At 43.3% G+C, this 23,889-nt stretch overlaps 11 protein-coding genes across 11 annotated transcripts; 2 read left to right on the forward strand and 9 right to left on the reverse strand.

The window, feature by feature from the left end:
* Positions 1-529: 529 nt before the first annotated feature.
* Positions 530-1,927, forward strand: SAMD00019534_007860 (hypothetical protein; the record flags this gene model as incomplete). Its single annotated transcript, XM_012902753.1, has 1 exon — positions 530-1,927. A coding segment is annotated over one exon (1,398 nt), but the record flags the coding sequence as incomplete, so codon positions are not given.
* A 125-nt stretch (positions 1,928-2,052) lies between these two features.
* Positions 2,053-3,048, reverse strand: SAMD00019534_007870 (hypothetical protein; the record flags this gene model as incomplete). The annotated part of the gene is made up of 4 exons (XM_012902754.1): positions 2,053-2,131; positions 2,194-2,626; positions 2,701-2,912; positions 2,993-3,048. 4 exons carry the CDS (start codon positions 3,046-3,048, stop codon positions 2,053-2,055), a joined length of 780 nt encoding a protein of 259 aa, XP_012758208.1.
* Positions 3,049-4,311: 1,263 nt separating this feature from the next.
* On the forward strand, positions 4,312-7,623 carry SAMD00019534_007880 (hypothetical protein; the record flags this gene model as incomplete). The annotated part of the gene is made up of 8 exons (XM_012902755.1): positions 4,312-4,351; positions 4,441-4,971; positions 5,040-5,492; positions 5,570-6,042; positions 6,116-6,208; positions 6,282-6,716; positions 6,786-7,091; positions 7,159-7,623. 8 exons carry the CDS (start codon positions 4,312-4,314, stop codon positions 7,621-7,623), a joined length of 2,796 nt encoding a protein of 931 aa, XP_012758209.1.
* A 179-nt stretch (positions 7,624-7,802) lies between these two features.
* On the reverse strand, positions 7,803-9,425 carry SAMD00019534_007890 (hypothetical protein; the record flags this gene model as incomplete). Its single annotated transcript, XM_012902756.1, has 2 exons — positions 7,803-7,849; positions 7,925-9,425. 2 exons carry the CDS (start codon positions 9,423-9,425, stop codon positions 7,803-7,805), a joined length of 1,548 nt encoding a protein of 515 aa, XP_012758210.1.
* Positions 9,426-9,631: 206 nt separating this feature from the next.
* Positions 9,632-11,216, reverse strand: SAMD00019534_007900 (hypothetical protein; the record flags this gene model as incomplete). Its single annotated transcript, XM_012902757.1, has 2 exons — positions 9,632-11,047; positions 11,109-11,216. The coding sequence occupies 2 exons, from the start codon at positions 11,214-11,216 to the stop codon at positions 9,632-9,634; spliced, it is 1,524 nt and encodes a 507-aa protein (XP_012758211.1).
* Positions 11,217-12,033: 817 nt separating this feature from the next.
* On the reverse strand, positions 12,034-13,551 carry SAMD00019534_007910 (hypothetical protein; the record flags this gene model as incomplete). Its single annotated transcript, XM_012902758.1, has 2 exons — positions 12,034-13,410; positions 13,471-13,551. 2 exons carry the CDS (start codon positions 13,549-13,551, stop codon positions 12,034-12,036), a joined length of 1,458 nt encoding a protein of 485 aa, XP_012758212.1.
* A 795-nt stretch (positions 13,552-14,346) lies between these two features.
* SAMD00019534_007920 (hypothetical protein) lies at positions 14,347-15,858 on the reverse strand (the record flags this gene model as incomplete). Its single annotated transcript, XM_012902759.1, has 2 exons — positions 14,347-14,682; positions 14,719-15,858. Coding segments are annotated over 2 exons (1,476 nt in total), but the record flags the coding sequence as incomplete, so codon positions are not given.
* Positions 15,859-16,320: 462 nt separating this feature from the next.
* Positions 16,321-17,370, reverse strand: SAMD00019534_007930 (hypothetical protein; the record flags this gene model as incomplete). The annotated part of the gene is made up of 1 exon (XM_012902760.1): positions 16,321-17,370. A coding segment is annotated over one exon (1,050 nt), but the record flags the coding sequence as incomplete, so codon positions are not given.
* Positions 17,371-18,372: 1,002 nt separating this feature from the next.
* SAMD00019534_007940 (hypothetical protein) lies at positions 18,373-19,766 on the reverse strand (the record flags this gene model as incomplete). The annotated part of the gene is made up of 5 exons (XM_012902761.1): positions 18,373-18,640; positions 18,718-18,809; positions 18,881-19,054; positions 19,118-19,357; positions 19,437-19,766. 5 exons carry the CDS (start codon positions 19,764-19,766, stop codon positions 18,373-18,375), a joined length of 1,104 nt encoding a protein of 367 aa, XP_012758215.1.
* A 29-nt stretch (positions 19,767-19,795) lies between these two features.
* On the reverse strand, positions 19,796-21,163 carry SAMD00019534_007950 (hypothetical protein; the record flags this gene model as incomplete). The annotated part of the gene is made up of 3 exons (XM_012902762.1): positions 19,796-20,068; positions 20,146-20,916; positions 20,993-21,163. The coding sequence occupies 3 exons, from the start codon at positions 21,161-21,163 to the stop codon at positions 19,796-19,798; spliced, it is 1,215 nt and encodes a 404-aa protein (XP_012758216.1).
* A 411-nt stretch (positions 21,164-21,574) lies between these two features.
* Positions 21,575-23,496, reverse strand: SAMD00019534_007960 (hypothetical protein; the record flags this gene model as incomplete). The annotated part of the gene is made up of 2 exons (XM_012902763.1): positions 21,575-23,289; positions 23,421-23,496. The coding sequence occupies 2 exons, from the start codon at positions 23,494-23,496 to the stop codon at positions 21,575-21,577; spliced, it is 1,791 nt and encodes a 596-aa protein (XP_012758217.1).
* Positions 23,497-23,889: the final 393 nt, after the last annotated feature.

Below are 23,889 nucleotides of genomic sequence, written 5' to 3' on the forward strand. Positions count from 1 at the left end.
TTTTTTTTGGTCTTACAAAACGATCTCTAGACAATAACTACAAAAAGAGACACAAGTGCACTGTTTGGTGTGATCACCGTACTTATTTTTACTATTATATCGGAGCTTAGCGATAATGGAATACTTTAAATCCCCATTGTCAACTCTCTTAGACTGATGATGGACCAGCCATTAGTCCTATTGTACCTCGAATAAAAATACCACCAGAGTAACGGAAGAGAAATCAAATAGGTCTGGCTGATTTATTTTGGCGCCAATTTATTAATTGCCACCTTAAATTGTCTGACGTGGTCAAAAATAATTATTTTTGAATCTAGTTACACACTAGAAGTGTTAAGTTCAACAACAATCAATCCATCTTGTCTCTCGATATACTTATAATTTTATATATTTCTATCAAGTACCAAGACTGTTCCCTAACAAAACGTCTTGATTACACCTTTGTATATATCTACACCTTAACACCAACAACAACTTTAATTCTTATCAAGCTTGATTCATCATACATCTTCTTGATATATTGTTTTAATTATTATTATTGTTTAAATCATCTATGCCATCTCGTGAAATCATCTCTATCCACGTCGGTCAGGCTGGTGCCCAAGTTGGCAATGCATGTTGGGAGCTCTACTGTCTTGAGCATGGCATTGACAATGATGGCTTTGTCAATGGTTATCAAACGCAACAACAACAACAACGAGGCCAAACCAAGGGTTCCTACTCTACCTTCTTCCAAGAATCATCCTGCAAGAACAAATTAGTACCCAGGACAGTCTTTATTGATTTGGAACCAACTGTTGTGGATCAGGTGAGATCAGGCCCCTACGGCAAGCTCTACCACCCCGACCAGCTCATCACTGGCAAGGAGGATGCCGCCAACAACTTTGCTCGAGGTTACTTCACTGTTGGACGCGAGTACATTGATCAAAGTGTTGAGATCATTCGTAAGCTATCGGACGACTGTGACAGTCTCCAAGGCTTTATGATTTTCCATTCAGTTGGCGGTGGCACTGGCTCTGGTTTGGGAGCAATGTTGCTCGAGAGGCTCAACAATGAGTACGGCAAGAAGACCAAGCTGGACTTTAGCATCTACCCGTCTCCCAAAGTGTCCACCTCAGTAGTAGAACCTTACAACTCTGTGCTCGCAACCAGTCATCTGATCGAGGGCACTGATTGTGCCTTTGTATTGGACAACGAGGCCATCTACGACGTCTGTAAGCGCAACTTGGGTATTGAAGTTCCATCCTACACCAACCTAAACAGACTGGTCGCGCAGGTCATCTCATCCCTGACCTCTTCGTTGCGCTTTGACGGTTCACTCAACGTTGATCTCAACGAGTTCCAAGTCAACCTGGTGCCCTTCCCCAAGATCCACTTTATGCTCTGCTCCTATGCCCCGATGATCTCTAGGGAGAACGCCAACCATACTTTGTTCAACGCCAGCTCTCTAACTCGTGCTGTATTCGAGCCATCCAACCTAATGGCCGTGTGTGATCCAAACAAGGGCAAGTACATGGCGTGCTGTCTCATGTACCGTGGCAATGTGACACCCAAAGAGGCCCAGCAGTCTATTACCGAGGTGAGGAACAAGAAGACTCTGTCCTTTGTGGATTGGTCACCCTGTGGATTTAAGTGCGGCATCAACAGCGTACCACCCACATGCGTCCCACAAGGAGATCTTGCCAAGGTGGAGAATGCTGTGTGCATGGTTGCAAACACGACCGCCGTCACTCAGGTGTTCAAGAGGATCAACGACAAGTTCGACCTGCTCTATAATAAGCGTGCCTTTGTTCACTGGTTCGTTGGAGAAGGAATGGAGGAAATGGAGTTCACCGAGGCTCGCGAACAGTTGATGTATCTCGAGCGAGACTACAATGACATCGAGACTGATGAACTTGGCTGCGGTGGTGGTGGTGCCGACGAAGAGATGTAATTTGGAGACCCAACGGCTGACGTCTGGCGTCAGGGACTCCTATCCAATACCTGTGTGTGTGTGATTGGATCACTTGAAAGACAATAATAAAGACAACTATTATAATAATAACAATGACTCTAGGCCATTCTTTCAATGATGTGCACACCAGAATCTGTGCTTACAATGTCACTAAGTTGTCCAACCTCTAGTCCAAAGCTGTTGAATAACAATATATGTTAGTTTCCATTTTATAACAGTCATTGAGCTTGATTACTTACGATACATCTTCAAATGGTTTCTGCATCTGACCTCTGGTGAATGGATCAAGCATTCCACCGCGTTTAGCACTGCTGCAATCAGAATACACCTTGGCCAAGTCTTCAAACTTGGCCTGACCAGACTGGATTTGCTGGCGGTACTCATTCAGCTGTTGGATTGCTGCCTCCTTTGTGCGTGTGATGTTGTCCTCTCGCCACGACTTTGGGTTCCTTGATTCACGGTGCTTAACTAGTAGATGTCTACATGAGACTGTTCTTGTTTTATCTTGTCGTTGTTGCTGTGGTTGTTGTTGATGTTGTTGATTACCGCCATCAGCAGCAGTTCTCAGAACAAACTCTCTAGTTGAAGATCCAAACGTAAAGACATTGCCATCCTTGACAGACTTTGGTTGATTTGGTTGTAATCTCTCACCATTGAGGAAGGTACCTTTGCCTTTGTTTTTATAAGTGTTGTAAGTAAGTAGGTAGGTAGTGTGTTGTTACAAGTGATGATGTTCATGTACCTACCTGACTGTAGATCAATGAGATAGAACCTGTCGTTGGCGCCATGATAGACAAGAGCAGCGTGGCGTCTAGAGACTGATGGATGATCGAGTAAGACCTGAGAGAACTCATTACTTCTACCAAAGACTAGATAACGGACATTGAAGTCAAATCGTCCGATATCCTCGCCATTCTTTGTCACCTGTAGATAAGCTGTGTACGCTGGTATTGATGCCCTTTTGAACAGGTTAAAGGTGTAAGCTATAGGTACCCAATCAAAACATTATCATCAAGCAGTTTAAGAGGTATAGCTTACCAATCAGGACAAGTGAACTGAGGTATATCTTCGTTATCTTCTGTTGAATGTGACATCTGTATATTGTAATAAACAATCTGTTATTGTTAAGTATTTATTGCTTTGGACTATTGATTGAAATGAAAATGGTGAAGTTGATAGGGTAGGGGGTGTTGTTGTTCAGCATCATCGTCGTTCAGGAATCTCAATGTATCCATGTTGACGTCTGAGAAGAGAATGATTCTTGCATAGATAGAATATACATAAGAGAACAATCAATAGTCCTAGTAAGATTGAAACTCCTCCAAATATCCACTCTATCATATTATCATTCGGTTGCACCAACTCTAATATCTGAATGAATGTATCGTTGACAGACAGTGGTTCATCTCCATATAATGTTGTCATCCTACATTGTCCAAAGTTATAATGATAAGACATTTCATTTCTAATAATAATAATAATAATAATGTTAATCATTTAAAACTTGGAAGATAAATCTACTGTTGTTGTTATACTTACATGTAAATGAACTTATCAGCATAACCAATGATTTTCACCTTGATACCAATGATATGTTTACCATCTTGTTGATCTCCAGTGGAACATGAACACTCTCTGAACAACTGATCTTGATTGGTAGTGATGGTCACTGGATCAATGAAAAGTTTATCAATATAACCAGGGTCTATTATTCTACAACTAAAGTTATAAAACACAGATTCATGTCGTCTAAATTGAGGTACAAAGCTATTCGTGTAATTATCTAGATATGGTTCACATATTGTTGAGGGTTTACTATGTATCTATTTTATTGATTGTACCTCTTAACATGTTAATATTAACTATAATGTAGTTTATAATGAAATCTTACCAAAGAAGAAGTTGGTGATGATTGATTAAGGAAATGAACTTTGGTAAGAATGAACGATGGATATTGAATTGACTTGACTTGATCATTATCTACTATCATATAAAGGTCGTTCAAATCATTAGATGTCTTTCCATGGATTGAACAAAAGTTGGAGCATTGAACAAGTTCATGTAATGACAATAAAATACATAATAATAATAAATTATTCATTTTCTCTTTAGAAGAGGTTATAGGTATAGTTCTGAGTTGGTTATTATTATTAATAGTATCTTAGAGGTAGAAATAATGGTTGACACTCTTGAGTCAAACCAACCCCATTGTCCCAATCATACAATTTGAACTTCAGAAAATTGATTCAAGAGAAGTAAGTGATGAACACACAGAATGATTGTGCCTATCACTTATCAAAGCACACATACACTAAACACACACACACACACACACACATATAGATATAAGCGATAGAATGTCATCACATTCAGGTTCAGAGTCTGATGATTACGATGGTAGGGACAAGAAATTCAAAGACTATATGGACACGACTGATGATCTAGATCTCTCTGACACCATCACTGCCAACATACAATTTATATAGACTACTCAGATACAGAGGATGATACAGAGCCAACATCATGGAATAAGCTAAAGGATGATGGTTGGCAAGAGTTCTTGGTCGACGAGAATGCCTTCTTCGTACCACCTTCCAACACCACCACCACACTGCTACCAGGTGGCACTGTTGCTCAGACTCAGACCGGAGGATCAGCAGCTCCCCCTGTGGCCACCACATTGGTCATCGAAGACAACGCATTCAAGGATCCACTGGGCATACTAAGGATACCACCACGCAAATCACACGGTGTCAAGAGTCATCTGATATCACTCGAGTCTGAGCAGTTTGACCCTGTCATCTTCCTCTCAGAGGTACACTCTCAGACCAAGTTCACTGAACTCTCTGTTGGATTGAGTAAGCTTAAAGAGGCCTCAACTTCAAAGGACCTAGAGATCAAGAGTTTGGTCAAGGACAACTTTGAGCACTTTGTCAAGTGCAAAGACACTGTAGATCTCGTCTACAACCTAATCACTGGTAGTGCAATGCTTCAAGATATCACTACATCCTTCACAGGTAAGTGGAATAATAGCACCTTATCACACTTACATTGTGTCCTCTAACTAACAAACAAACAATCAAAGGAATCATTGACAAGTCGTCGATTGTATACAACCCACTGCTACAGGGTAAACAAGAAGCAGATCACATTCGCAAGGTACTGGCTTTGTTGCACAAGTATAAGTTCATCTTCAAGCTCCCTGGTAAGATTATCGAGAACATCAAACAGGGAGAGTTTGACAAGATCATTCACAACTACAAGAATGCCAAGAGTTTGATCGTCACCAACAACAAGAAGGTCTTTCAGAAGGTGTTGCTGGACATTGAGCGTATCATTGAAGACTTTAGAGGACAGCTTTATGCTTCACTGCGCGACCCCCAGTCCAAGCCAGACTATCTGAAGAAGGCCATTCGAACACTGATGGAGATTGGCAATGGCAAGGGCGAATGGCAGAACGTTGGTGATCCCTGTTGGTACTGTCTATCAAACAAGCACAAGGCAATCACAACTCTTATCAAGCAATGTTATGATGATTGTAAGTCTGTCATTTTACTCATTCAACCTGGTGGCCCAATGCAATATTACTAACATACTATTACTACCTACTCCTAGCATCACTGCCCAATCACAAGAGGATCAAGAGACTTTCCATATTGTTGTTGTCAAACATTCCCAACCAGTACAAGATGGGTCGCGCCTATGTTGAGGGTCGTTTCGACATCAAGGACTCTGAGATCTCCTCTACAAAGTCAAACGCAGCTGCACAGCTCCTACCAAAGGCAAAGGCCAAGGAGGCCAAGAGCATCATTGTCGTGGTGCACTATCTTGACGAAACTTTCTCCAGCTACAATATCACTGCTGACACTAGGGTCAAGGACCTGATAGCTATGTGCATGAAGCGTTTCGTCGACTCAGAGAGCGAATACAGCATGTACAAACTGTCCGAGAAGAAGAGCAAGGGTGATGGCATCACATTGATCAAGTTGGTGGAGCTCGAGTCTGATGGTTCACCCTACAAACTACACAAGAAGTGGGTGGACAAGCGTCACAAGTTCTTGTTCAAGAAGAGAAACGAGGAGTTTTCTGTAAGTGTACTAGTTCATTTGAATCAAGTCTAGTAACTTACCATTTATATATATATTACCTGCTTCTGTACAGAAAAACTCACAAGGTATCCATGTCGTTCAGAAGGATTTGAACAGCTCATTCAGGTCCCATCGCAAGCAGTTCTCTGCTGCCACATCAGCAATGGTAATAGTGGAGTCAACATGCCTCATTCTTTCAGTCCAGCCCAGTCCTAACCATTAACTTACTTGATATTTAGAATGAGGAGCACTTTAAGAAGCTGGTCATTGAACTTCTTCAACTCTACTCGACAAAGGTGGAGGACCTTTTCTTCAATGATGACGACGATCTAGCAGTGGGCGGCGACCAGACCTCCAACATGGTGGAGAACGTCAATGAGGTTATCAAATGCCTTGAGATGCTGGTCGGACTCGGAATGCCAGACATCTATCTCCAATCAATCAAACAGTTGGTGGACTCGTTGACTATGCACTTTGTCAACAGGATATGCTCAGAGATGATTGGCGAGGTGTCATTCCTCTATCTATTGGAGGATTGGAGCACCAACGACAATGCCCAAAGCGTTGTCCTGTCAAATCAAGTGGACGGAATGATCACCACCCGTCTTTTGACCGAATTCTTTGACACAATCAGATCCAGTCTCGTCAAGCTATCGGTTCTGGCGACCAATCCCGTAGGTATCCAAATACCCCCAACTGGGACATTGACCAAACACTAACAAAAAATGCTACCATTTCCTCAGTCCCTATTGAAACATATCGAAAAGGCTCTTTGTGAGGCGATTGAGAGCTTTGGTGATTGTCTGCATCGATTGGCATTCGAACAAGAGACTCCAAAACCTTTGGTCGACATTGACGAGAGTAACACCAACAACATCGACAACAACAACAATCGAGATGAGGATGCCCCCAAGCAGGAACAGATAACATCATCCAAGAAGATATTGCTTTGTCTCTCCAACTGTTCAACGGTAGTTTCCAAGACAGCCATACAACTTCGCGACTACTATGTATCATTATTCCACCACCCATGCTCCAAGAGGATCAAGGTAAGTCCCAAATGTAACGATGAACCTTTCAATGAACATCTCTCTAACTGATCATTCAATCAAACAGAGAGTGATTGAAAAACTTGGCGTCTTGGAGAAGATGATCTTTGAACAATACCTCCAGGAGAAGAATATAGAGCTTGGTGAGCTCGTGTCGAACGGAATGCTCTACTCTGGTATCAATTGGCAGAACCAGAGTGCACCAACCAAGGTCAGCTCATACGTCATTATCATTCTCACCAAGATCGTCTTTATTCACAGCGAAGTGATGCAGACCATCAACTCGCTGGAGGTCACCAGTGGCATCATCATGAGGATACTCGAGTTCCTTTTAACTGCATTCCACTATAACTTCCTCAAGTTGGACGCAACATTTATCTCATCCAATGGGCAGCTACAGTATTTATTGGATGTACAGTTCATCGAACGAGTGCTGGCACCATTTGCCAATGAGAATACGCAACGCCTTTCAGCATCGAACAAGAAGCATATACTGTCTATGAAGAAGAGACCGGGAGGTAGGTTCAACTAGTAGTTGATTACTTTGCTAGTCCACTTTTACTAACATTCCTCCAGACCAAAGCGCTCATAACTTTAGTATGGACTCTATCATCAAGAGTACAGCAGAAAAGACATCATTACTGTTCCTCTGTTTGAACGAATCGCTTCGTCCTTCAACCAAGTAAACCAAGCTCTTTGGACTATGTGTATTCAATATCCATATTTATTTGCACTACCATTGCTCATCTGACTTTCTCCTACAGGTTAATGAATGATTGATGATGTTGGTTAGAAAAACTCTGGAAATATGTACGTGTTGGTTGTTGACTTACTCTCGATCAAGTCGACAAACTCTGACTCTTGTTTAGATTGCAGGGTCTCTCTAAGCTTTTTTGCCTTTTCCAGTGGGTCCTCTGGTTGAGTTTGTGGTCTCTTCTTTGTCTTTATCTGGTACTCCTCTGGTATATCATCAGAGAGTGGTATAATGGACTTTGGTTTCTTGTTATCTTCATCATTAACGTCTGGTCTAAATATATTCTTTGACGCCATTGCTGCTGCTGGCTTGGGATGAACCTCCAAAGTTCTTCCCTCATTCTGTGATTTTGTATGTTGTGACTGGTCTTGCTCCTGTTGTTGCTGCTGTTGATGCTGCTGCAACAGTCGTTCCTCTCGTTGCTCCAATTGTTTCTGTCGTTCCATCAACTTTTGTTGCTGTTGATGTTTTTTGTACTCTGGTCGTTGTTGAAGTTGCTGTTCAATGATTGATATCCTCTTGCTCACACCCATCATCTGGCTCATGATCTCCTGTTGTATATTCTTCTTTAGTTGTTGATCATTCTGTTTCATAAACTGCTCCAGAGAGTCTTGATCATCGTCGTTGGCTTTACTGTCACCTTCGGCCGACTTTTTGAATCGCAGTTGCAACTCCTCTCGATCCGCAATATACATCTCCTTCTTATTCATTAACTCTTGGTAGCTGTCTTGCATCAGATCCTTCAGCCACTTTGCCTCCTTAAACTGTTCAGTCCTATTGTAGAACTCGTCTTGATCGTCGTCATGATGATCCTGCTCCACCTGTATCTGACTCTTTTCTGAGTCTCCAGTCTCGTTGGTATCCTCGTGGTCATCAATATCATGAGCATCGAACTTGTCGTCGGTGCCCCACCCACTTCCTCGTGACTCTCTGATCATTTGCTGAATCTTGATACTGTCCTCTGTGGATCTTGCCGCAGTGAAGTACTGAATGAAGGATGAGGACACTGATGCCGGCTCCTTGTCACTGACAGGCTCATTCGATGCCAATCTATCATCAGTCTCTGGAACTGCACCGCCGCTGAATACATAGAGTCTTGTGGATTCGCCAAACTTGAGAACGTCTCCACTGCGCAGGGGACAATAGGTATTTGGTGGACAACGTCTCTTGTTGATGAATGTACCATGTGTGCTTGAAAGGTCATAGAGGAGTACCTGTCCAGACTCTTTGTGTTGTACGACAGCATGCTGTCGACTGATACTTGGATGATCAGTTACAATGTCGCATATTGGCAATCGACCAATGAGATAGAAGTTCTTGGTGTTGATTGGGATGTTCTCACAGACTGTACCATTCTTGATCACCTCTAGACTGTATTCATCGTTTGAATCAGGTGCACAACTCCAATCTGGTTCTTTATAGTTTAGTTCTACTTGTGGTTGTTGTTGTTGTTGTTGTTGAGCTGGTTGAGGCTTTGTATGTTGTTGTTGAGCTGGTTGAGGCAGTGGTGGCGGTGGCATCAAAGGATTCTGTTGATGTTGCTGTTGTTTGGTTGGAGGGAGTAATGAAGGAGGAGGCATCAACATTACATCTTTGGTTTTGGTTGTTGTTGTTGTTGGTTCAGTTGAAGATGTTGTTGATGTTGACGATGTATCCTCTGACATGTTATGTTGTGTGTATCTGTATTCATCAATGATATCATTGTAAACTTTGAATAATAATTCACATTCGATTAGCTCTCAAAACATACAGATAATAATAATAATAAATTGTATTTATTTACAGACTAGATCAGTATCGATGATATCAGTAGTAATAATAATAATAATAATATAGTGTGGAAGGAGACATTGATTCTGACTGAATCACTTGATGGACCAGTGACAGGATACTTCCTTGTGATCGTTCCTTTGGTGGTTGTACCGACCAATATGTCACTGCTGGCCGATGCCTCTGAAACACTACCTGTTCCCCATGTGGTTGAGTCACCGCCTGTTGTTGGGAACAGTGAGTTGAGTGTAGTAGGCAGCTCGTGACTGTCCACTGGCTCATCCGTCGTGGTTGGATTGAATGTCGTGGTGCCCAAGTTGACCGGTGGTATCAACGGTACGTCATCAGTGAACTCCCACTGGAAGTCATCAAAGTAGAATGTCAGTCCCTTGTCCTGGTTGTTGTAGAAGCTGATCATATACTCTATTGGCCGTGGCTCAAGACTACCAATCGGTACGTAGAACTTCTGCCAGTTGGTCGTCAGCTTAGAGGGCAGTACGAATGCACCGAACGATCCAAAGAACACTCGTAATGACGCTGCCTGTGATGCTTTAGCTGCGAACGATATCGTCTTTAGGTAGCGCGTTGTAAAGCCACCATCTCGACTGAATGTCAATCCTCCATGCGGATTCAGATCCATCTTGATGTCGGACTCACCACTAAAGGGACTCTGTGTGTCAAACACTGTGTACTGCGAGAAGTTGAAGCTGTTGAATGACTCCCACCCATAGAGCACATGGTCGTCATAGATGTACTGCTGGACCATGCCCATCTCGCAATCTGTCTGATTGGATACCTGTGCACTCGGTGTAAACTGTTTGTGCGTGTCATACTCTGTGTATGGAGTTACATTGTTGAACGTATAGGTGACGGCCTCATTGTCCTGAGCAGTGATCAGCAGTGTGCCTGGGAAGATGAACTTGGTAGACTCGTCCAACTTGTTCCAAGTGAATCCACCATTTTCATACTTCATCACCTGGAAGCCAGCCATACCAGTGCCTTGCACCTGGACCGTCTTGATGCCCACCGTGTAGAAAGACAACATCACTCGGAAGTAGTAGGCAAAGTCAGTGTATCCCTCGCCACCACCGGCAAACGATATATTGATGTTACCAGGATGCTCACAGCTCACTTGTTGGTAGCCAAGTGAGTAAATCTCTGCCGATTCATTGGTCGATGCTATCTTGTAGAAATCGTTGTTCAACAGGATGAAGTGTGCTCGATCATTCTGGTAGCATGCGGCACCTTGATTGCAGACATCGATGATCATTACAACAATTGATGATCTTGGTCCTATCACTCTGTAGCACTCTCCACATCTAGTTCCATTCGAGAAGAATCCCATGCTAACTGATGCTGGACTGAATCCACTTGGTAATGGTAGTCCACATTGTCCCTTTGGTAACTGTAATGTTGGTGTTGCTGATCCTGACTATATATAGAATTGTAAAGTTTGTTAATAAATATCAAAGGAGGAATCTTATTATACTTACACCACAGGCACCCAATGCTACAGGTTCACTCTGTACCTCTTTTATTGAGAACGTGGAAAACAAGATCAGCTGAACTAAAATAATGAGCAACAATGTTGGTTTGAACATTTTTGGATAAAATAAATAAATAAATAAATAAATAATAAATACTAAATATATAACTAAATAAATGTTCTAAATATAACAAAGTATGAAGTACTAACTAACTAACTTACTGGGTAGTTGATGGTGATCATATGGAACGACACTTTGGACACTGGCAAACCAGTCTGATTCTCACCAACTACACCATGCTCCGGGCACTACCACTACTCAGTCAAAAGAAGTAGGACTATTAGTATGTATGAATGATTGAGGTCTAAGGTTGTTGACTGATTGATTGATTTGGTGGGGTAGATAGGTAGGTTGTAACATCTAGATTACTAATACCTCCTATCACATTGCACGACACACACTGTATCTCTATCAATTTTATATATAAATATAAATAAATATATAATGGATCACAAGAGGAGCATCATCATCATCATCAATAAGTATCGTCATTCTCATCTATCTGTATCTACGTAGAATGATTCACTTAATTCTTATTACATCATCATCAACATCATTCTATTGGACGGCTGAGTTGTTGTTGAACAAGACAATACATCATCAACCCACCTTCCGCAACACCCTCACTCACACACTTCCCACACCAGTTGATTCATTCTCCACTTCCAACCCACGTGTCTGATAGACTACAAACGATTAGAATCATTTTGTTTGAATATAGATAGATGTCACTTTCGATCACTTTATTATTGTTGTTGTTGTTGTGGTTGTTTAAATAGAGTAGTTATAGTAGTAGTGGCGGAGTACTGTTTAGAAACAAAGTGTGTGTGAAGTAGTAGTAGTGGTAGTAGGTAGTGGTATAGTGTGTCCTCTACAACAAAAGAACTGCCGATAATAATAGGATGACAGCATAGAAGCCTGGAACAACTGATGTTCTCCAGCCACTTGAGTGATTAGATGAGGTACTATCGTCATGGGCACCTACTTGAGTCCTTGGTGGTGGTATCTTTGATCCTCCGCGGCTTGGCGAGGACAGATCGTCTGATCCATCGGTGGTGCCACCAGATGTCACACTGGCTCCAGTTGATGTTCCTGTCGATGGTGAGTGTGGACGAGGACCTCCTTCATTGGGTGATGGAAGAGGTGGTAGCGTGACAATTCCCTTTGGTGGCTCTCCAACGGTATCATCGAATACCCAATGAACATTGGCCACCTTCAACATTACTCCGGTGCCTTGGATGTTCTGGAAGACCACTGCTGATTCGGTCGCGTGAGCTCCAAGTTCGACCATACTGACATTGTAAGTCTCAAACTTGGTGTCGATTGCGATACTGAGGTTCTTGTCACTGTTCAATGAAAGGGCAAACACTGCGTTGCTAACGTTTGACATGGCATCAAACTGTAGAGCAATGATATTTCCTGTTGGTACTGGGTTGAGGCTGGACATCTTGAGTCCTCCCAAGGGCTCCAATCCAATGGCAATGTTGGTACCAGTGGTCACTGATGTATCCGTATAGGTCTTCTCACTTGAGTGCCAGCTGGCATCAAACCATCCTTGAGCCAAAGCATTATCATAGATGGCTGGTGATGCGGCTGGTGCACCACATGGAGCTTCGAGAGCATCTTGGACAAAGGCTGGTACTACAAGAGGAGCAGTGGGTGGGTCATCCAAAGATACAATGGCTTGCTCATTGGTCTGCGATGTGATTCTCATCTTTGATGGGAAGCTGAAAGCAGTTGCAGCCTTGTTCCAAACCCAGAGACCACCTTGATACTTCATCTTGGTGTAGACACCGGCAACAGTGACCTCAACTGACTTTATAGGCAGAGAGTAACCAGACAGACCAGCACTAAAGTAGTACTGATAGGAGCCAGTGTCGGCTGGGATCATGGTGACCTTGAAGTCATCAAACAATGGACAGGCAACCATTTGGTAGCCAACATTGTACATGGTTGATAGGGACGCACCATTGATCTTTTGGAAATCCTTTGGCGAGATGATAAAGTGCGCATGAGTGGTCTGTGTGCACAGTGCCACTGAATTGCAGCTGTCCACAACCTTGACCAATGTGGAACCTGATGGACCAGTCAGATTGAAACAAGTTCCACACATTCCAGAGCCTGATTGAGCATTCATATAGAACTTGTTCAAACCTGCAACACCAATCTCAGATGGTGTTGGCAAGGTGCATGCTCCTTGTCCATCGGACCAATTGGCATAGGCATCATTGTATATCGCGGATCCAACCTAGAGATTCATAATGTTAGTAAGTTGTTACGTTGTTTGAGAGTGAATGTTTGAACTTACTCCACATCCTGACAATGCTTCTTGTGATCGGACTATTACTATTGAAAATACTACTAGTAGTATTAGAGATGATTTAATCATGATGTAATGGAAAGTTAATAAACTAAACTTTAAAGTTAGGGATGTATTATTATTATTATTGTTTGTCGGTAGGTTGAATAACTATTATAAACACATAAATATGTGGATGGTATAAAGTACTGGAATGGTTTGGTTGAATTATTGACTGGATTGATTGATTGATTGTGGACTGGATGGTCGGACCAATATTACTCGTCCTGTTTCCGTAAACAATCATCATCATCGGTGTGAGTGTGACTTGCCAAGCCCACATCATCACATATCATTCGTTGGCAACCAGACACCAACCACATATGGATCAGTATAATCATTTCAGGTGTCGTAATATCTCTCACTTTGTGATGTGTGAGTGTCTGTGTTTGATCTATTCATTAATTGAGTATCATCACACATATAAACACACACACACACACACACACACACACTAACACACAAGAAGTGCGTGATGATGTTATGAACAATTATTATTGTCAATGGCATCTGTCCTTTATTGTATCGCTTCCATAGTTGCTTTTAATTTGGACCACCAGTGTGTCCAAACAAACAGAGACATGCAGAAGAAGACGAATGAATGTTCATGACGCGTCCAAATGTCCTTCCACAGGACAGAATGAACATCAATGGGTCCGTCCGGACGGGAAGTCATGACCTCTCGCTTGATTAATATGTGTGTTGGTTTCCATAATAATGGAATTGTGTTGTTGTTGGTTTGATGGTTGGTTGGTTGGTTTTAGGGAAATAATACTACACAGCAATGATGCTGATCAATAGTACAAGTGCCCCATTCCTTTACATAGAGTTGGTGGATGTTGATGTTGATGACGTTGTCTTTGGTCTCTCACGATGACACTTTGCACAATCACACTTGAAGCCATAAGTGACCAACTCTTGCTCTCTCTCTTCAAATGGTGTGTTCTCATCTATGTATGTGTGGAATAACTCCTCGCCTGGCTCTATCCTCCTCAATGCCTTGATGTACGCTTGATTGGTGCCCTCGAATGCCACCAGACAGTTTGGTTCGCAACTGTGATTGACCATGGCCTGCAGACCGAACAAGCCAAATCCATCAAACTCTGGGAAGACCTCCTCTTCCTCTTCCTCCTCATCGTCATCGTTGCCATCAACCTCCATCTTGGTGTCAGAGTGCTGCTCCAGTCTCCTTCTTTGCTCCTCTTCCTCCTCCTCTTCCTCCTCTTCGCTCTTGCCTTGACTGTGACCATGTGCGTGCTCATTACCATGACTGTGACTATGGCAATTTGAATGGTCGTGATGGTCATGCTTATGATCATCATTCATATGGTTGTGATCGTGATGGTTGCAGTCAGTCTCGTCGCAGTCCTCCTCTTGCTCCATGTGGTACTGTCTGAATGCACCGACCACGCCCTTGAGTACGTTGTTTGAGTGCTTCTTGTACTGCTCTGGTGCAGACATATCGTCTAGTTCGCGACGGAACATCTCGAGTGGTGATTTAAAGCGGATGCTATTATCGTTCATCTCTAGCATGCCGAGAACGTGGCTGTAGAACTCCATGCTGAGCAGAGTGCTGATGAACTGCTGGTCGTTGGTCTTGGGATGCGATGTGAGAACAGGCACCAATGCCTTCTGAAGCAACGCCAGTGACTCGGTGGCCCATTGCTTGGCCTCTTGCTCGGTGAAATTACCATCGACACGAACCTCCCACCATACGCGATGAGCATACTGACGGAACAGTTCCTGACAGATGATGTCAATGATGCGTGGCTCGCCTGGTGCTGCCTCCTTGGCGTGCACCACCGTAGATATAAGGTAGGCAATAACCTGTGCACCCAAGAAGAACAACTCGTTCGTCTCAATAGCGTGCTTCTTAAACTGATAGAGTGCGCTGGTCTCTGGTGTATGCTCGCCCACGCACAGGATCTGGTGGTGATTCTGGAAGGCCGTCTGACGGCATGCCTCTGAACAGTACTTCTCACCACACTTGGCAAAGCAGCTGAGCACCGCAGTCTGGAACTCGTGTGGTGTGGCTGTGGTGTTGTCGGGCAGAGGCACCAGCTCGGTCTTGTCCTTGAGGTTGAACAGGCGGCGATAGTGATTAATCTGACGGTTGAGTGAGCCGAGGAAGCGGAAGCAATTGCCACAGGTCCATGCAATTGGTCTGTTATAGACATGTTGCACAGCAAACAGGGGTGGTTCCGTGAAGATAACCTCATCCTTCTCGAACTGCTTCTCGGCAAACAGGCCTCTTCCCTTGGCTTCGCTAATGAATCTGCGTGTTACCACTCCTGGAATCGAGAATCTAACGTCCATCACTAAATGTATTGTTGTAGTTATAAATGTATTGTCTAAAAGATAAAGTATTACAATGTTGTTATGTTGAATGAAAGTAAGTGCACTTTGAGTGGTGATGAAAAAACGAACGAAAGTAATCAACATTAATCAAATTTAATCAAAAATAATGTTTTTTTTCTTGTTGATAATAAAGATAACTATGAATAATAGAGTAAAGATAGTTTTAGTTAAAAAGTATACAAAAGTTTATTACAAACTAGTCGGCTGTCGATTGGCTTGCTGGAAGCTTTAGACTCTTCTTTGGCAAAAAAAGAGAGTGTGATAGCTCTGGATGTCGTCGTCGAGGAGGGGGAGAGCACTGGATGATATGGGCTACATTATCTATCTAGCACTGGACACCCAAGCGATCGTGGTGTATATTTATATAAATATATATACTTGTATGATTATGACTATGTCTATAGTTGTTGTGTGTGTTGGACAAGTTGATAAGCGAGTCTACGCTTTCAGACCATGTCTGTTCTTGAAGTTCTCAAGCCAGCCTGATGAAGCCTTGAACGTGTTGTTGCCCAACTGACTAGAGAAGCGCAGGGCAATGTTCTTGATCGTTTCACCATTGATTGTCTCGGTAGGATTGTTGACTCTGTACAATTCAATCTGTCGAATGATCTCTTGCTCCTGTTGTTCCGAGAACGACGCCTTGGGTCCCTTGTGCAGCTTCTTGAGCCCCTTCTTCTGGAAGGTGCGGTATTTGTCGATGTTTGCCTGCCATCTTGAGACAATGCTGCGTGAGATACCATAGGTCTCGACTACATAGGCCATGCCACGCTTCTCCTTCTCGTCGAGAATTTCCAACTTCTTATAGACCTCGTAGGACTTGCGTGCCTTCTTCAGGCCAAACACTTCCTTCTTTGGCACCACCTTCTTTGGTACCACCTGCACAGTGGAGGAAGCACTACAACTGCTGCTGCTGGCAGAGGACATTATAGGAGATGAAGGAGCAAACATTATAGGAGAAGGAGGTGGAGAACTCATCAGTGGTGTTCTGGGGGAGTAGGCTGGACAGGGAGAGTAGCATTCAGAGGCAGCAGCGCCAGAGGCAAATGATGATCTTGGTGAGGAGGTGGAAAATGTGGATGGTAGTGGTGATGCTGGGTAGGAGAAAGCTGATGCGGCTCTGGGCGATGACATCAGAGGTGAAAGTGGTGAAAGGAGGAATGAGTGTGCTGTGGATGATGGTGAAAAAGTGGATGAGGCTGAGGATAATGAGTGGTTGTTGTTGTTGTTGTTGGAGTTGGCAGATATAATATCATATTCAATCAAGGATATCTGTGAAAGAGAATCCAGTGGTGATAGAACTGATTGATCAAGTGTGTAATGTGAAAGTGGTGTTGTTGTTGTTGTTGTTGTTGTTGTGTTGTTGTCTTTGTTTAATTTACTAAAGTCCAGTTTCCTAACGCGAACAACATTACTGCTGTTACTGCTGCTGCTGCTATTACTGCTATTTTCACTGTTGTTACTGTTATCATTGATTATTAATGAAATATCCATTTTTGTAAATTATATATATAATCTATTATCTATTATTATTATTATTATTATTATTATTATCTGTATTGAATTATATATCTCTGTAATTAAGATGTCTAATCTAAATGGTAAAAAGGCCGGATGGTTGTTAATATATGTCCGGAACGGATGGCATTGGGGGAACAGGCACGTGCAAGCTGATGATCAAGCATGACTCAATATGCGGGTTGTTGGCATGTGTACGTGGATCATGCGTGTATGTGTTGTTGATGCTTCTGTAATTGTTGACCACCACTCACAAACCTTGAAACAAAAGAGAAGGGTGGCCTTACAGGAAATAGATTGGAAAAAATTTAAAAATAGAGATGATTGTGTGATGAACTTACAATTATGAGTTTTGAATGAGTAAAAAGTGTATTGTTGATGTCGAATGTACCTGTATGTTGTGTGTATTGTTGTTGTGTTGCTCTGTTGCTGTTGTTGTTATAACTCTTTGTGTGTATTTGATTATATCTATCTCCCTCATTAACCAAAATTATATTTATAGATTATGCCACGAAAGCAGCACCCCACATGCATTGATGAACTCTTTGAGAAGCAATATAATTCATCGAATGATTTTGGAACAAACACCCCACAAACACGCGTTGGTGCCATGATTAGCAGGTGGTGATCAACTCTCACAAACTCGAAAATTTCAAGTTTTTTCTCACCATCGCTTGGTCGTGCAGAACGCACTCTATTACATCATCAACACAACCCCCCAGGCCTAAATTCCGGGGCTGCGCATCAGATGCTTCTCGATGTGCTTCACTTTGGTAAAGGAAACACTTGGTTCACCAGGTGGGTTGACCTCTTGCAATCACTTGACATTCCGAGGACAGACGCATTAATCTTTCGAACACCTAAAAGATCAAGTAGTCAGTAAGTGACGAGATAATAACAGGAATATCTATCTTTTGCCAAGAATAAGAATAAGATGAGGAAGAAGATTGCAGCAGGGATGAGGGTATACCTTTAAACTCATAGCTTTAAGTTATGCACTGCTTGAAGTGGGAAGTCAGAGCGACGTGCTAATAAGAGTTTGATGTCTAGTACACTGAGCTTCCATTGGTAGCCCTCTTGTGTGTAGTCCTGTATGTCGGTCACCTTGTCCATCGTTAACAGCTGAACTATTTGTTGTAGTCTTATGAACTTGTGTCTGATATTCTGTTCGCTCGTCAGCTGTACACAATGGTCGATGATCTTTCTAATGTCCTTTGACAACTGCAATGCTCCCAAGAAGTTGAACCTACATAATGTAAGCGTTGTATGTTAGAATGATCAAGACAAACAATAACAACATGTGACAGAGACAGATGTTCTTACTTCTTCTGTTTGATGTGGTCCTCCAAAGTGGCGGCCACATGGCTTGAAAGATGGTTGATCAACTTGTCGAATATTGATGTTAACAGAATAGACTATTTAAATTTGACATGCCAAAGGTTAGTAACATTGGTTGGTTGGTCTGGTCTACTATATTCATTCATACCTTGTATGGACTCAGTAGGTCATCGAAAGAGTCGAGAAAGTCCTGTGCGAATGGATCATTGATCTCGTATCGTTCGTACTCTTGATCATTGATCTCATAGTGGATATGGTTGATAGGGAATATCAACTGGTTGATAGGTATTGATAATATCTGTACAATTTTCTCTACATTCTCCTGATTATATGTTTGTTGATGTTAGTGATATAGTCCATCTTTGACCAACAATATATATCATACCTTTAGCAATGTCTCCATACGATCACTTAGTGTTGTTAAGCTGTCTCCATTGATACACATGGTGATCATCTTGACCTCGTCATCGGTAGTCAATCTTTGGTTGGTGAGATCGACCAGCTCTCTCTGCATCTGTGCAATGTACGTGTTGGTCGTACACATGTCGTTCAGGATAACGAGGAAGTAGTCACGCTTCTTATCAAAGTCACCTCCATATGTCTGCTTGAGAAGTATTTCAATATACTATTCATATTGCCAATGGATTAATGTCAATAACATGGTGGATGGCTGGGACTCTGGCCAAACTAACCAACTAACTTACAGGTATATATAAAGAGTCAAAGTTTGAAGAGGTAAGGTTGATGGTGGCACATATACTTGGTGAACACAATGATGATATGGATCGACTGACCACTTTGCGGAATACAAAGAATATGTCATCGACCTTGGACGATGTTTCAATGTCTCTAATCGATAGATCTGTTGTCTTGTTTGTCGCAGAGGTCATCGCAGAAGCAGCAGCACCTTGACCTTGATTAAGATTCTTTGGATTCTTTAGACTCTTTAGCATTTGTCCAATATCATCCATGTACAACGCCATTGAGAATGACAACTGGAAGTACTGTGTCTCCAATGATATATAGTTGTTCATGATGTCCTGTACCCTGCTCTTGAGTAGGTTCAACTCAACAAGTTTGGATGATTCCTGAAGCAAATATGATGGTCAGTCAAGCGGAAGGAGGTGGACGGAGCAACAACTGTTATGATACCTACAGGTGTGTTCTCCTTGATAAAGTTTGAATACTTGAATGATATCTCTGATATGGCACTCAGACCATCCAACAGCTCGTCAACACCCAATAGGTACTGAATGGAATCAATATACTCCTGATTGGTCTCCATATTCATTATCAAGTCTTCCATGTGACTGTTGGCATCATTATACTTGGCGAGCTATATTGCAAAATGATGATTATTTAGTTGATTGTTGTCCTCTTCCTCTCTCTACACACGATGGTGTCACTACCTACCAGTGTTTGATCCTTTAGTCTATCTTGAATGATTGTAAATATTTGGTCTAGGTACATTGATGATTGATTGTGAAGTGGAATGGTCATGTTGGACGCTTGCCACTCCTTCAGCTTGACCTTCTTATTCTTCTCAAGTATGGTTGTGTTCCAACTCCACTGCTTGGAGATTATATGGCTGATGTTGTTTGTTTTGTTCACCACCAACATCAGTATCTTATAGAGTGCCTGCCAGCAGTTGTGCATAGCCTTTATCCTGTTGGCCAAGTCATTCGATTGTATCAAACCATTGGTTCGCAGCAGTTCTTTGATCAATGGTTGTATATCGGCAAGAACCTGCTTGGCATGGTACTGTGTGAACAATTGAAAGCCATCATCCTGCTGCTCATGGTGCGATGGCGTTGATTCTGAGCCAGATGATCGTGAACGGTGATTGAGCATCAGATAGCGGGTCTGTTGAATGATCGACAGTATCAAAGTGATCTCGAGCAGTTGTGTCTCATTGGCGGCTCGTGTCGCCTCGTCAGCCTTGAGTCGAACACTCTGATAGAGATCCTCGAGCTTGTTCATCGTTGGCAATTGATATGAGGTCTGTAGTTGATTGTAAGTGGTGCTATCGGTGTTTGAATGTGCAGCGCCATGGCTCAATGCCTCTATCGTTATAAAGACAAATTGCTTCAGCTGTTTCAATGCATCTGTATAATCTGTCTTTTGTAGTCTATCATTTATAATGGCCAACATCAAGTCAAGATCACTCTGTGACTTGTTGATGTTCTAATCAAGTTGATTGTTTGATTGATGTGTAAGTGATAGATCAATGGTTCAACATAAAGATGATAACATTGCCTACCATTGAATGTATGAACTGATTCAAGTCGTCGACATCTTGTGATTGAGTAGTCTTCTGTTTCTGTTGTTGTTGTGTTTGTTGATTTTGTTGAGGTGATGTTGTTGTTGTTGTCGATGTTGTATCATTCGATGACAGAGTCGAACTAATCTTATTCAACAAGTATCCAAACATTATATTAATAATTGTATAACATGTAGAGATAAACACATTGAATCGTAATGAATGATTGCGGTGAAGTTGAAACCCCTTAAGTACATTGGACATGAACATTGCATTTGTTTCCAGTGATTTCATGTGGCAATCAAGAGAGATAATTGTAGTAGTCAAAGTTATATATTATTGTATAAGATTGGTATTTATTTGGAAGTATAGTACAACCGAGTTGAATATATATAAGTTATAAGTGTGCACAGTGTGCTTGGGTCTACCAATATGTCGGTAGACAGGTGTGAATAGTAGCGCTTGTCTTGAACGGCTTCTGTACAAGGCTCGGCGCGGCTGTATAATGTGGTGTATGTGTGAATGATTGGAGAGGATGTTGTTGTGTTGTTGTTGTATGTTGTTATAGTCGATATTGGTTATTTAAAAGTGTGGAGCGTTGAGGATGACAGCCATGGTGAGACCTCCGATGGCAGCGGCAATGGGGATGGTGAAGACCCAGGCCATGAAGAGGAGACCAACACGCTGCCAGTTGACAGCCTTGAAGGTGGCATTGCACAGACCGACTCCGACGGTGGCACCGGTGATGGCCATCGAGGTGGACACTGGGAGAGAGAACTGGGAGAAGATGAGAATGGTGATGGCAGCACCGAGCTCCATTGAGCATCCACGGGATGGCGAATGGTAGGTGAGCTTGTTACCCATGACCTTCATAATGTTGTAACCGTAGGTGACCAGACCGATCGAGATACAGCCAGAGAGGACAGCGAGTTGCCAGATTGGGACGGAGGCCTTGGCTGCAGCAGCATCACCAGTGGACCAGGCGGCGTAGATGACAGCCCATGGACCGACAGAGTTACCAATGTCGTTGGCACCGTGAGCAAAGGAGGCAGTGCAGGCAGTAATGATCTGGACGAAGGAGTAGGTGTGCTCAACCTCGTTGGGGTACTTGGTGGCATGCTCGTAGACTCTCTCCATACGTCTACCCTCTGGGGTACCGGCAACGGAGGTCTGGGCAGCGTGGATGTCGTAGTGGAGTCCGTAGAGGGCACCGGCGACAATGTAGGCTGGGATACGCTTGAAGAAGATCTTGAGGTTCTTGGTCTCGTAGATCTCACCTGGTCCCATTTGGTTCTCGTGGAGGGTACGCATGGCCCAGCCGAGTGGACCGCTCATCTTTCTAAGCTTGGCGTTCAATCTGTCCTTGCCGTCTTGGACGAGGTCGTCGTAGGACTTGGTGAGCTTGACATCGTTGGATGGGGATGGGGTGATGGCACCCATCTCGACGTCCTTTCCAGAGGTCTCCATATCCTTGACAGAGTCGACGTCTGACTTCTCGTCATCCTCCTCCTCGTGTTGGACGACAGCGTAGTTTGGAACCTTGGCCTTGTCAGCAACGTCTGGGGTCTTGCGCCAGAAGAGGGCTGGACCCAAGAAGGCGTGGTACCATCTGATGGTGGCGTCTCTCTTGATGACCTTGGTGTGGAGGTATGGAACGAAGAAGATGGCAGACAGGATGAAGAGACCACCACCGGTTCCGAGGGTGACCGCAGCAATGTACCAGGCTGGCTTCTTGTTGAGGCCGAGGTTTGGTGAACCCTTGTAGACGATGGATAGGGTACAGATGGTACCGGCGATCAGGAAGAAGAATGGCGAGGTGTAGACAGCCCATGGCACTGGGTTCTCACGCTTGAGAACGACGAACTTGATCAGCAAGAAGATGATGGAAGCGAAACATCCAGAGATGAATGGAGCCATACCGAGACCGGCAAAGATGGCAGCAAGACCCTTTCCGTTGTTCCAGCCCCACTGGACGCCGCCGAAACCGACGGTGGCAATACCGACACCGGCAACAGCAGAGATGAGCGAGTAGGTGGAGGAGACGTGAGCAGACTTGCGAGTGCACCAGAGCACCCAGACAGAGGTACCGACGAGAGCACAGGTGAAGGCGAGCATCTGGACACCAGCGTTGTTCTGGAAGGCAGAGTTGGGGATGATACCGTTCTTGATGGTCTCAGCAGTACGAGCACCGACAGTAATGGCTCCGAGCATTTCAAAGATGGTACCGAGGACCATAGCCTGACGGTAAGAGATGGAACGGGACGACACAGAGGTAGCCCAAGCGTTGGCGACATCATCTATTCAATCAGATTCAGAGAAAGATAGAAGGAAAGAGAGAGGGAGAGAAGAGAGTAGAGTAGAGAGGTGTCAGAGATTGTACCATTCTCACAAATCAAGATCAAGGGCTATGATGTAGCAATCAACTTACTGGCACCGTTGTTGAAGGCGTCAATCATGGCAAAGATAGTGCCAATGGCAAAGATGTAGGTGTATATGTGAATCATGGTTGTCGTGAGCAATCAGTTGCAGAAACCAGAGCAGAGAGAGAGAAGAAAGAGATGGAGAGAGGTATAAAGGAAGAAGAAGAGAGAGATCTGTTTGAGAAGCAGAAAGAGAAACAAGAAGTTAGAGAGAGGAGAGAGTAAGAGAGGAGAGAGAAGGAAGAGAGAGAAGAAGTAAAGGGAGAGAGGAGAGCAAGAGAGAGGAGAGTAGGAGTGTCAGGCCAATGTGATCTCTCACAGACATGATCAAGCGTGGTAGTCTAAGCCATACTTGTAATAGAGATAGAGATAGAGGTGCAGAGGAAGGAAGGAGATGAGTGATCTACTTTGGAATGAGCTCCTAGGTGAGTTTTAAATAGTTGTTGGCTCGACCACCAGACGTCTCCGTCACGCTCA

This window comes from Acytostelium subglobosum (genome assembly GCF_000787575.1).
Source record: "Acytostelium subglobosum LB1 DNA, scaffold: scaffold2, whole genome shotgun sequence".
Lineage (NCBI taxonomy): Eukaryota > Evosea > Eumycetozoa > Acytosteliales > Acytosteliaceae > Acytostelium > Acytostelium subglobosum.